The sequence below is a fragment of the Acanthochromis polyacanthus genome, chromosome 3 (genome assembly GCF_021347895.1).
Source record: "Acanthochromis polyacanthus isolate Apoly-LR-REF ecotype Palm Island chromosome 3, KAUST_Apoly_ChrSc, whole genome shotgun sequence".
In the NCBI taxonomy this organism is placed as follows: domain Eukaryota; kingdom Metazoa; phylum Chordata; class Actinopteri; family Pomacentridae; genus Acanthochromis; species Acanthochromis polyacanthus.
Window position 1 is genome coordinate 28,130,349 of NC_067115.1, and position 12,627 is coordinate 28,142,975.

General features: G+C 40.7%; 1 protein-coding gene across 1 annotated transcript in view; it reads left to right on the forward strand.

Annotated features, from left to right (window-relative positions):
* Positions 1 to 12,593, forward strand: part of arhgef38 (Rho guanine nucleotide exchange factor (GEF) 38) — a 28,167-nt gene extending 15,574 nt beyond the window's left edge. The window contains exons 2-14 of the mRNA XM_022193734.2: positions 1,071 to 1,255; positions 2,659 to 2,776; positions 2,877 to 3,024; positions 3,135 to 3,152; positions 3,246 to 3,445; positions 3,590 to 3,723; positions 3,810 to 3,914; positions 4,020 to 4,139; positions 5,024 to 5,392; positions 5,551 to 5,688; positions 7,384 to 7,585; positions 9,848 to 10,131; positions 11,852 to 12,593. Coding sequence (XP_022049426.2) covers positions 1,071 to 1,255; positions 2,659 to 2,776; positions 2,877 to 3,024; positions 3,135 to 3,152; positions 3,246 to 3,445; positions 3,590 to 3,723; positions 3,810 to 3,914; positions 4,020 to 4,139; positions 5,024 to 5,392; positions 5,551 to 5,688; positions 7,384 to 7,585; positions 9,848 to 10,131; positions 11,852 to 12,034 — 2,204 coding nt within the window. The 3' untranslated portion in view covers positions 12,035 to 12,593. The remainder of the gene's footprint in view (positions 1 to 1,070; positions 1,256 to 2,658; positions 2,777 to 2,876; positions 3,025 to 3,134; positions 3,153 to 3,245; positions 3,446 to 3,589; positions 3,724 to 3,809; positions 3,915 to 4,019; positions 4,140 to 5,023; positions 5,393 to 5,550; positions 5,689 to 7,383; positions 7,586 to 9,847; positions 10,132 to 11,851) is intronic.
* The last annotated feature ends 34 nt before the right edge of the window (positions 12,594 to 12,627 follow it).

The following is a 12,627-nucleotide window of genomic DNA, read 5'->3' on the forward strand; positions in this document are numbered from 1 at the left end:
CATGGAGATCGCAGTGGTGAGTGTGGAAGGGTGCGTTCTGTCTGGACCCAGATTCATAAAGCCAACACACGGCATCCTTTTGGAAATGATGCTTTGGAGGCAGCCGAATATTATGTAAAAAAAAAGGTCTCAAAAATACTTTGAACATGAAGGCTAACTTGAACTTTTTAGGTCAGGATCTTATGCAGATTTACGCCTGTGTTTATGCGTGTGTTTGAAATGACTAACCTGAGGCAGATGGAGTAAATTTGTCTGCATGCACACTTGCGTGAACCTGTGTTTGTGTGTGTGTGTGTGTGTGTGTGTGTGTGTGTGTGTGTGTGTGTGTGTGTGTGTGTGCGCGTTTCCATTTTGTAGGTATGTGTCATTTTGTGCCACTCCCCCCTCAGCACACACACAGAAACACACACTCCCAGTCTGAGCAGATGGGATGCCTGAGCACGCCGTAGAATTACATCAGCAGCACGATTAGTTTCGTAACCTGACACGGGCCTGGGAGCCTTCTGTCTCCCCCCTTCACCTCTCTCTCCCTCTACATTGCTCTCTCTCTCTCTCTCTCCCCCAAGAGGAGGAAGCAGTGCGTGGCGTCGATTAGGCAGCGAGGAAGCATCCCTCTTCCCCGAACAGACACTCCTGCCTGCCATGCAAAGCACAGAGCAGCCACAGACTGATTAGGCAGCCCAGCAATAAAAAACAGAGAAGTGAGCCTGACTGGCATGTTAAGTGAGGCCTTTTGGCATTCGAGTCAAAATAATTAGATCACCGTGAAATACTGCTCAGGCGTTCACGAGGATGTGTTAGAGGAGATGTAAGCTTTTTTTTTTTCAAAGAACCCACAGTCCGCACAGCTCGGGTGTTTATCAGGATTTTCGAAAATGTGCACATGCCACAGATGGCTTGAAATGCTTCCAAAGGCACGATTGCTATTTTAGAGCAAAATATATCATCAGTTTAGCCTGACCTTGTGCAACCTGTACGACTCGTTAGGCCAGATGCTGTGGTGTGATTATAGCAAATAAAAACCTGTTTACATCTTCACTTTTAGACTAACTTTACCACTTTACCTTCAGAGAAAATGACTCCGCATGACCTGTCCACACCCCCGTCCCCGGCCCTCGACCCAGAGGAGGCCCGGCTGAGAAAAATGAACCGTAGGGCGAAGATCATTCAGGAGCTTGTGCAGACTGAGAAGGACTACCTCACTGACCTGGAGCTGTGCATCAGGGAGGTGGTCCAGCCTCTGAGAAATTTACAGGTAGATTTTGTTCAGGATCCGCACTCAAAGTTTCGAAGCATCTACATACACTGAATGCAAACATGTTCTATAAATAAATCTGGTTGTAAATTCAGGGTTAAAACTCAAAATGGTGAAGCTCAACTGTGTTGCTGCTTTATTTGAAGCATCTTGACCAACGTTATTATGTAATTCTAACTAGGTCTAAACTCATTTCTACACCAGTACACTATCATTCAAAAGTTTGCCGTCACTTAGAAATGTCCTTATTTTTGAAAGAAAGGCATTTTTTTTTCAATGAAGATAACATTAAATGAATCAGAAATACAGTCTAGGCAATGTTAATGTGCTAAATGACTATTCTAGGGGTACAGAGGAGCATTTCCAGCAACCATCACTCCTGTGTTCTAATGCTACATTGTGTTAGCTAACGGTGTTGAAAGGCTAATTGATGGTTAGGAAAATCTTGTGCAATTATGTTAGCACATGAATAAAAGTATGAGTTTCGTGGAAAACATGAAACTGTGTGGGTGACCCCAATCTTTTAAACAGCAGTGTACATTAGCTTTCAGTAAATCATAAGAATTCAACAAGTTTTAGGAATATTTTGTTGACATATGGGATGTCAAGAATCACAGAAACAGAAAATGCACCGTTATTTAAATAATTTATCCTTTGATTTCAATCCGTCCATCCATTATCTATACACCGCTTAATCCTCATTTGGGTTGTGGGGAACTGGAGTCTTCCCAGCTGTCTTAGGGTGAAGGCAGAAGACACCCTGGACAGGCCGCCGGACAAACAAGGACACTCACATTCACACCGATGGACAATTTAGATTCACAAATTAACCTCAGCATGTTTCTGGACTGGCTTGCACAGTGGCATGGTGGTTAGCACTTTCGTCTTGCAGCTAGAAGATCCCCGGTTTGCTCCCTGGGCTTCTCAGGATTTTTCTGCGTGGAGTTTGCATGTTCTCCCTGTGCATGTGTGGGTTTTCTCCCGGGTACTCCAACTTCCTCCCACAATCCAAAAACATGCTGAGGCTAATTGGTAACTCTAAATTGTCCATAGGTGTGAATGTGAGTGTCCTTGTTTGTCTCTATATGTAGCCCTGTGATAGACTGGTGACCTGTCCAGAGTGTCTCCTGTCTTCACCCTAAGTCAGCTGGTGACCCTAATCAGGATGAAACGGTGTATAGATGGGTGGATGTCTTTGGACTGTGATAGGAAGCCAAAGTACTGGGAGAAAACCCACACATGCACAGAGAGAACATGCAAACTCCACGCAGAAAGATCCCAGGAAGGCAGGGATGCGAATCAGGGATCTTCTATCTGCAAGACAAAAGTGTTAACCACCAAGCCACTGTGCACTGATCTGGATGCAGAGTAGCTTAAACTCTTGTTTTCTTCTCTCTTTTCAGGTTGTAGATGTAGATCGACTGTTCACCAACATGGAGACAGTGTGTGAGGTTTCTGCAGCCCTCCTGCACAGACTGCATGCAGCCATCGCGGACCCTGATCCAGAAGCAGTTGTCATAGGTGACATTATTAAGATTCTTGATTGCCCATTTTCATACTTGTTGACTGTCACTGTCCTAGTCAGTGCTCACTGAAAGGTTCTTTTTTTCTTTATTTAAAGGAGAAGTATTCATCCAGGCAAAGGCAGCTTTAGAAGATGTATATAAGATTTACTGTTACCACCATGATGATGCTAATGGGGCGCTTAAATCCTACGAGAAAGAGGAAGAAATAAAGCAACATTTTACCACATGTGTATTATCACTGAAGTAAGCTTTTTTAATGTATATATTATTTATAATGAATTTATTCTAAACATTTCAACTTTCTGCCTTCAATCTTTAATACTTTTTTGCTTTCTTTGACCATTTTATTACAGGAAAATCTATGACCAAGAGTAAGTACAAACATTTGTAAAAGTTTTCTGCTGATATTTTGTTTCTTTGATTGATATTTAGCTATGTAATATATGCTGTACTTATGTGCTCAGAGGGAAGCCTAATCTGTTGGACATGGGTTCACTGATCATCAAACCGGTCCAGAGGATCATGAAGTACCCATTGTTGCTTGGGGAGCTGTGGCATGCCACACCTGAAGACCACCCAGACCATCGGCCGCTGCAGGAGGCTTTCACTGCTGCCAAGATCATAAATGTTAACATCAATGAGTTCAAGAGACGCAAGGATATAGGTGGGATTTCATTTTACATTCACAGTTACTTGGGTATTTCATTAAATGTGGGATTTTGCTGCCCGTGAGCTCAAAGTCAATTATCATAAAGTATCTCTGCTGTGATTCTTACAAGTTTGGTTCCCCGTTCCTGCTTGTTTTCAGTTATGAAGTACAAGAGGTTGGAAGATGAAGGAACACTGAGGGGAAAGCTCAACAAGTTCAACATCCACTCCATCCGGAAGAAAGGAGACAGGTTCGCTGGCTACCTCAAGATCCTCACTGGAGTTGAACCACAGGTAGAAGAAAACTGACACTAAACTTCTCTAATTAATTCAAGAAAATAATTGGCAACTTCAGCGTAACTGAACTCTTATTTCCGTAGGTCAGGGATGAAGTATTTGACAGAGAGGAGAAGCTATTCAGGAGTCTGGAGAAAGCTGTGAGGCAACTGGTCAAGAACGTTCACTGCTACCTACAGTACACTCAGGTAATTTCATACTTTCCAACTGAAAAAAAACAACATGTTTGTGGTTAAAGGATCTGACATGTCCTATTAACTCTGTGAGGATTTTTCCTTCTTCTGTTTCTGCAGGAGATGGTGTCTGTAGCTGTTCAGAATGTGCATGACATGGAGAATATCGTCAAGGATCCAAGCAAGAATGGCACAAACGGTTCATCGCTGAATAATGGCAACGATCCCTATAAGCACTTTGTAAGTATCGCTTACTTCACATTCTGCATGCTTTCCTCACCAGTCTCCTTCTCTAGCTGTTCTTTCCTGAATCTTCTGGATTAGTACTTGTCCTTGCTTTGCTGCCTTATTGACCTCTCATTTACCCTCCAACTATGAGTCATCTGTCACTTTGCCCATAGCTACTTGTCGTCTGTTCATATATTAAACCTCTCTTTCTCTGCCTCTAACCTTGCCGTTAGATCTCGTAGTGACCTTGTTGCAGTCTCTTTTCTACCCTCTTCCCTCTGTGGACTGTAGTGCCACCAATTCTAAGGTAACTTTCTTTTGTCAGACTCTTTGTGTAGCGGCTCTTCACTGCAGCATTTCAAACCAAACTCTGTAACGAGCTTTACAGGAATGACAGTAGACATAAAAGCACGTGTGCTTCAGGAGGAGAAGCAACTCAGTCATTTTGTATGAAAGACTCCCATTTTCTCTGCTACAATCAAAACATGACGGCTGTAACTGATAGATGCTTTCAGGAAGCATAGCATTTTCAGCGAAATAACGTTTCTTTTTACTTTATGTATGGTGTTACCCATTAGACGCATCCTGCTATAATAGATGAAGTCTGTTATGTCACCATTAACAACATCCTTACCTCCAGTTCATTTGTATGGAAATTGGAATACAGAAGCTCTTTTGTTGTCTTGAAGTATACTTTACCATCTCCACTTTAAGCAAAGTGTTGTGCATTAAAGGAAGTGTTGGATATTAAAAACAAGACATTTCATGTTTCATACATCACAAAGAAACCTTTAAAAATACATTGAAATTCACTCAAAGGACCCGTAAAATAAGGACTATGTTGGTTATGAAATAAGCTGACTAATCTTCATCTTTTGTCATTTTTTTCCCTCCAGAAAGACAGTATGGAGCGCTTGGTCCTCGGCCCCCTCTCCTCCCTGCAGGGCATGTTCACAGCCCCACAGAAGCTCATCCAGAAACGTTACGACAAATTACTGGACTACTGCAGCCGCCTGGAGCGCTCTTCCTCTTTTTCGTCCCCGTCGTCCACAACTTCTTCCTCTCCTTCGCTAGTGTCAGAAGAACCGCCTGGTCCCGCCAGGAGAGACTACGAAGCTCTCAACGCTTTGCTCGTGGAGGAGCTGCAGAGGTTCAACGTGGCCGCCTATGCTATCCTGACCAACAGTGTGGTGTATCTAGTGGACCTGCTCAGAGGCCTGATGAATAACGTGCTGGTCGGAGCTCCATCCATACAGCAGCTACCAGTGAGGACCCCACACATAAATCACATTATAAGACTCAGTTTAAATTTAGTCTAATTAATGTTGAAATCCCCCCACAACCCTAATGAGGATTAAGTGGTGTGTAGATAATTAATGGATGGATAATACTGAAATTGAAATGCTTTATGTTTCCTTTTCAGGCTCCACTGTCAAACATTGCTGAAGTGCAGAACAGCATCATGGATGAGCTGAACAATCTGACCTTTGTCAAGGACAACGCACAGAAGTTAATGGAGCGTAAAGTCAGCTTTGAGAGACAACGAGATAAGAAAACTGCGGTAAGAAAGTGGAAATGATCGAAAACAGATTGCTCACACCTACAAACTGAAGGGGTCTCTTCATAGTCTGAAACATTTAAATCCTTGATCAGTTGTGTAAGCATTTGTAAACTCCTCATTGGCAGCAAGTTTAAAGCAAATATTTCTCTGAGGTTCGAAGAATATTTTGAATCGATGCCAAGCCATGAATAAAAAGCTGCACGTTTTATTAAAGGCAGAAGAAAGAACAGCTCCAGGCTGTGATCAATGGTGAGGGAAAGTGGTTTAACCCACAACCCAAATGTAGTGCTACAGTGGCGCACGGGATGTTAGACCGTTCTTGAAAACACAAAACTTTGAACCCATTTTTCTCAAAAACTACAGAAAGATGGTTAGACTGCTCTGCTTCCAAACACTTTAGTTGTCCTAAAACCCAATATTCACAGCAATCAAAAGGTTTTGGCTCAGAGGGATTACTTTAGCCTTAATTTACTTCATTATTTGTAATGTTGGTCATGTTTAACATGAACACCTGGCATTTAATGTTCTATGTACACTACCGTTCAAAAGTTTGGGGTCACTTAGGAATTTCCTTATTTTTCTAAGAAAAGCAGTTTTTTCAATGAAGATAACATTAAATGAATCATTTTAGAATAGCGTTACTTTTTAACCGACAACTAAGTAAGGAAAGTATGGTTTTACCTTGCTGGCATGTTTCAACTACGTCTGCAGTCCTCGTCAGAGCGTCATCCTACGCGTGCTGACGTGTTGTTTTTATCAGGTGGCCGGTCTGACAGATCTGTCAGAATCTGTGGTCTCTGAAGGATGGAATCCCAGGTATGCAAGAGGGTGTAGGTACCCTCGTCCCGGTTCATGGAACTGCTTGCTCACTTCCTGATCTCTATGGACTCCTTAATCCATTGTTTGTATTTGTCGGCCTCCGACAAGAAAAGCACTCAAAGAGTGCAGTATAAGGCTGCTCAGTCATTGTATTATTTCAGATGGATAAGTCCCGATAAGTTCGATTTGAAGTAGGATCACAATCATGTTGATGTAGCGCTTACTTGTTGTCATAGTTACAGTGATTCCACGTTGCTTGCAATGATACAGAAATCTTTAACAAATCCGTGGATCCAGACTATAGGCTGCATCTCTGCCAAAATCTAATCGCTTGGTCCTTGTGTCATTTCTGACCTTCCCTGAAAATATCATCCAATTCCATAAATCTGCTTTTGAGTAATGTTGTGCACAGACAGACAAACGGACAGACAAATGTACGCTAATCATCACATAACTGTGCTGCGTTTCTTGGTGGAGTACGAACCTGCAATCATGACTTTTGAAATTGAGACCTTAGCAAATCACCGAGTCGTTTCTGACCTTCCCTGAAAATTTCATCCAAATCCATCATTCCGTTTTTGAGAAATGTTGCGCACAGACTAACACTAACAGGCGGACTAACGTATGCCAATCATCACATAACTCCACCGCATTCCTTGGTGAAGCAATAAAGGTGAAAATTTTTGTTTTTATGGATGTGTGGTTAGTTTGAACTCATTACCGGCATTTTCTAGAATCCCTCCCCTACATTATTGCCTTATTACAAAACCATCATACTCTGATAACTAACACCAGACCCACATATACCCACACACCATATACCCACTTCCAATATTTACACCAACACTCCTTTGTGCTGCATGTGTTGTCCTCCAGATGCCCGAGGTGCAGCATCAGACTGAGGAACAGCGAGCCTGGCTGCTGACAGAATACCCGCTGAAACGCCTGTACCAGCTGAAGAGGAAGTGTAATGGCTGCCAGGAGCAGGACCTCAGCCTGCTGGAGGGGGAGCTGGTGGCCCTGCTGGAGGACACAGACCCATTAGGCAGCAGCAGTCGCTGGCTGGTTCACACTGGAGGTAATTGTGTGTGTATAAGGACAAGGACCCTCGAGGCAGACGAAGCCTCATACTGTTCCTAAGACATATAAGGTGAATTGAGTTATCACACTAGATCATCTGCAGGTATGGTTTGCATAGGCCTCCTCTAATGCACATTCCTCTGTGAATACACCAGCTTCTATTAGATGACTGAGGCCGTGCACACACACCAAACTTTACTTTCTGACACTGACAAGTCAGCACACAAGAATTAATCCCAGGAGCTGCTGTGATGTCATGCTTGCCGGTGCCTCTGGAGATGGTTGCCTCACAACAGGGCCGACTCCATTGCTTGTCTCTATCTCCCCTTTGCGTCTAGCAGAGGCACCTGAGATCCCGACGTCTTGTTTGGAACAAACCGCTGCACGTTGTAAGCAGCGTTACTTAGAGTACAAAGCCTTTTCCTCTGGGTATTCAGAAACAAGGATGGAGAGATCGCGCTTGTGCTCCTTTCTGTACTCTGCAATAACAAGTTCTTTTTTTATGAGCGCTAAAAAAAAAGAAAAAAGTGCAGGTTCGTTTCTTGGTACGAGGTACATTCTTCACAGATTCTTCTTCTCCTCTGGGATAACAAGAATTCCCAGGAAGTTGTTGCTCATCCCTCTGTTTATACCAACACCATGAATATGCTCGCCTCATATTTACACACTCTTCATTCACTCACTGCAACTGGGTTTAATATTGTGCAAGAAAGCGCTGTGGCCTCTGACTGAGACGCTTACAGCCTCAGTGTGAGACATGCAGTCTCATATGTTAAGATCTCACATGTAATCTCAAGAAATGATGTCTTATGGAGCTTTTTTTTGATAATTACAGACAGAGAAAGGGTCAGTTCAACCAAATTACAAAAACAACTAATACTATCTACACTGTAAAAAGAAAGGTTATTTTTTTACAGTAAAATTTTGCCAGAACGTTGCTGTAAAGTTACGGCGAAACATTTTTTTCTTTCCCATTTATGGTAAGGAAATGTATTGATACCATTAACTTTACAGTTGAAATGTGCTTCATTTCATATTTTACTGTAAAAATAAGTTTTAACCTTTAACCCTTGTGTTGTCCTTACCAAAAAATGTTGTTGCCTTGTCTGAAAAAAGTCCAAAAATTCAGAAGATAAATTCCTCAAATTTATAAAAAATTGCAAAATCTTCAGGAAGAAAATTCCTGAAAAGGTTCTTTAGTTTTTTTAAAATAAAATCTCACCAAATTTGACAGCGAAATTCACTGGATTTTGGTTGATTTTTTTCTGAATGTTCTTAAACATTTTTTTAATTTTTTTTCCCACTAAAAAATGTTCAAAAATTTCCTAAAATTTTTTTTGAAAATGTGGAAGTTTTCACTGTGAACATATATATATATTTAACACATTTTTAAAACTTTAGAAAGGGGTCAATTTGGCCTGAAGGATGACAGGAGGGTTAAAAAAAAGTTTTACGTGAAAATTTACATGAACATACCCAGATAATATAGTTTGTGTGATCTATGCTAAATATGACAGCATTTTTCCAATATCAGCACACCCGTTAGTGTATTGAACATTTAATATGTGTATTTTTAGCCATGACAAAGTTATAGATGCCGTATATATTAAAACATATGTCTGTTATTAAAACAAAAGTACATGAATTTGACAGGTACAAACTGTATTTTTACATCAAATAAATGCAAAAATCGCTAAAATGTTGCTTGTTATAAATATTACGTCTATTATCAGAACAACATGTAATTTTTTTCAAGAGAAAATTGAAAAAAAAAAGCATTTCTCCTGATTAACTTATTCAGTGTTATATAAGCAGCATCGAACTGTTTTAAAGTTTACAGATTTTTGACGTCATAGTTTAGCTTTTTTTCACCGTAAAATTCACAAACATTTTTTTTACAGTGTAGCCATGGAGACTATTTTTTATAGTTTTCCCCTAAGGTTTCAACATGCATGTCACTCTAAAATTACAAGTTTCTCTTGTGGTCCCTTAAAACACCAAGCCTTTTGCGTCTTACTAAAATATCCCAGTGAATGTTTGTACAGATTATCAAAATCAATACTATATGTGAAAAAAAGATGCCGTGTATTTACTGTTAGGAACAGGACAAACTAAAGTGCATTCATTATAACAGTCTGCATGGCTAGACAGTGAGGGGAAAGAGAGTTTCTTTCTTGATTATACTTTGGGCAAATCAATCCTTTAAAATGTACGTAGAGGTCAGGCATCCTGACAAACCGTCCCTGTGTGTCTCTGTTAGGTGCTCAAGGCTACGTCTACTCCACATTCCTGAAGCAGTACAACCCTCTGAGGGACTCACAGCGAGCCGGCCAGATGGCAAAAGAGCAGCAACAGCAGCAGCCACCTGCCATGGTGGATGAGGACTTTGATGATCTCAGTCTGTTCGTATCAGGAAGTGGCAGCAGCAGCCTGCGCAGCTTCAACCTCCACACCACTGACAGTAGCTCAATGCTGTCCGGTCTACAGGGGGAGCTGGAGAGCACTGAAGACCTGGAGGACACACTGGACACCGAGGCTCAGCAGGTGTGTTGAGTGTCCTGCAGTTTTATCAAATTTGATCTTGTACCATATGGGTGTCATTTCAACATATTGCAGTGCTTCGCATTATAGAGGGTGAAAAAAATCCTGGTTCGCAAGATAGAACAGAACAGCTAAGGTCAGAAGGATTAACGCCCTTTCTAAATTTTTTGCAAAAGGTCAAGTTTCACAATGATCACATGTAATGTACATTCAATGTTTAACCTCTGTTAAACATTGAATGGTGTCAAATTGATCCCAAAGATAATGGGAAGGTTAAGATTACATCTCCAACAATTGGCACTGTTCAAGATGTGTTTTAGAAGCTTAAACTCAAGGTTTTTGCCTTTTGATGACGGGTTCTTGAGATACAGACAGAAGCTGATTAAAAGAAAACAAATCAAGTTAAGTCAACAATGAATTTAGAATATTACCACAGATACACAACTGTTCAAAAGATTGGGGCCACTCAGGTAATTTCAAGTTTTCCATGAAAAATCACACTTTTATTCATGTGTTAACATAATTGCACAAGGGTTTTCTAATCATCAATTAGCCTTTCAGCACCATTAGCTAAGACAATGTAGCGTTAGAACACAGGAGTGATGGTTGCTGGAAATGTTCCTCTGTACCCCTATGGAGATATTCCATTAAAAATCAGCTGTTTCCAGCTAGAATAATCATTTACCATATTGACAATGTCTAGACTGGATTTTTGATTAATTTAATGTTATCTTCATTGAAAAAAGAAGATTTTCTTTCAAAAATAAGGACATTTCTAAGTGATCCTAAATTTCTGAATGGTAGTGTATGAATTAAAGTTGCTCTAAATTAGCTAAAGTTGCTCCTTATTGTTTAAAATTGCTCAAAAATGAGTTAAAGTTGCTCTACATTAGTTAAAGTTGCTCTAAAGGAGTTAAAGTTGACCTATACTACTGTTCAAAAGTTTGGAGCCACTCAGACAATTTCATGTTGTCAGTGATAACTTCCATTAAAAATCAGCCGTTTCCAGTTAGAATAGTCATTTACCATATTGGCAATGTCTAGGTGACCCTAGACTTCTGAACGGTAGTGTATGCACATGAGCAGATACTTCGAAAATATTTGAAGTGAACCAATGGAAAAATTCAGGAAAAAAAAACAAGCTGAAACACAACACATCACACCCCACATAAACCTTGTAATTACAATAAAATAAAGACTCAGCAAACCATGTAACTTTAGATGGGTTTTCAGAGCCAGAAGAGGCTCCGCCTATAAAATATGAATTATTAGAGAGTGGCAGTAAAACAGAGTTGCGCTGGTATATGGACTGTATCAGTGAGAGATGCGTCACTGTAAAAACACGTTTGATGGCTTTACAGTGTCTGTCTGGTTTGCATTAAAATTAAATGGATTGGATAACATCACATGGTGGTGGCTCTGCACTCTGTCCCTGGGCTTTGTTTTCCTTGAGGCCACGTCTTCATCTGCTTAGACTAATACACCACTGATTTTTATCACAATTATTGGTGTGAAAATACAACGTGCTGTCAAGGGCCCCACAGATTGTAACCGATGACAATTAGTACTAGTGTTAACACTCTATCCAGGTAGAAAGCTGTCAAACAGTGCCACCTTCTGGATTTACAGGAGGACATGCAACATTATGGATGTCTTTGTTTTCAGTGACAACAAACATTTCCAGAGCTGTTTGATTACATTTCGGCTGTGTTTGTTTCCACAGTTTTACGCCGTGTATGCATTTCAAGCTCGCTGTGAACAGGAGCTGACCTTGCAGGAGTACCAACATGTCCGCATCCTCCAGTTCTGCGACCTGGGAGGCAATAAGGAGTGGTGGTTAGCTGAGGCCAACGGACAAAAGGGATACGTTCCTGCCAACTACCTTGGCAGGATGTCCTATGCGTAAATGCATCTAGAAAACAAATTCAACAACAAAATGAAAAAAAAGGAGCACTTCTGATTTTGCGCATCAAAGCTCCCTCTTAACTGTGGGAATGTTTCATCCTTTACTTTTCAATATATCATTGAATTTCCTGACTGTAAAACATGTTGCATTTCTGCTTTGTGAATATCACAGCTGTACTAAGTATCACTGTGTGTTACTGTCAGTTGGCTCACACCAAAAGTATTGATGTCGAGTGCTTTAACTTCACAATCTCATAGAAAGAGAGCGACTCAGTGGGACTCGACCGATAATCTGTGATGAATATGGATAATTATGTAACAACACAGCGCACTGTGCTGAGCACTTTTTGTATTTCAGTGTTGTCGAGTTGATATTAACAATGAAGTGATTCAATAATGAAGTACGTTTTACATGTGAAGTGATTTATGGATGAAGTGAAATGCTATATGTGAAATGATTTATATGCAAAGTATGTTTTATGCCCTTTCAATGAAGAGATCTATGCCATGATTTATATTTTATCAGTCACAATATGAATAAACAAGACCTTTATGATTTCGCTAATGTGGTCCATTCTCTTTTTGTTCTGCAGA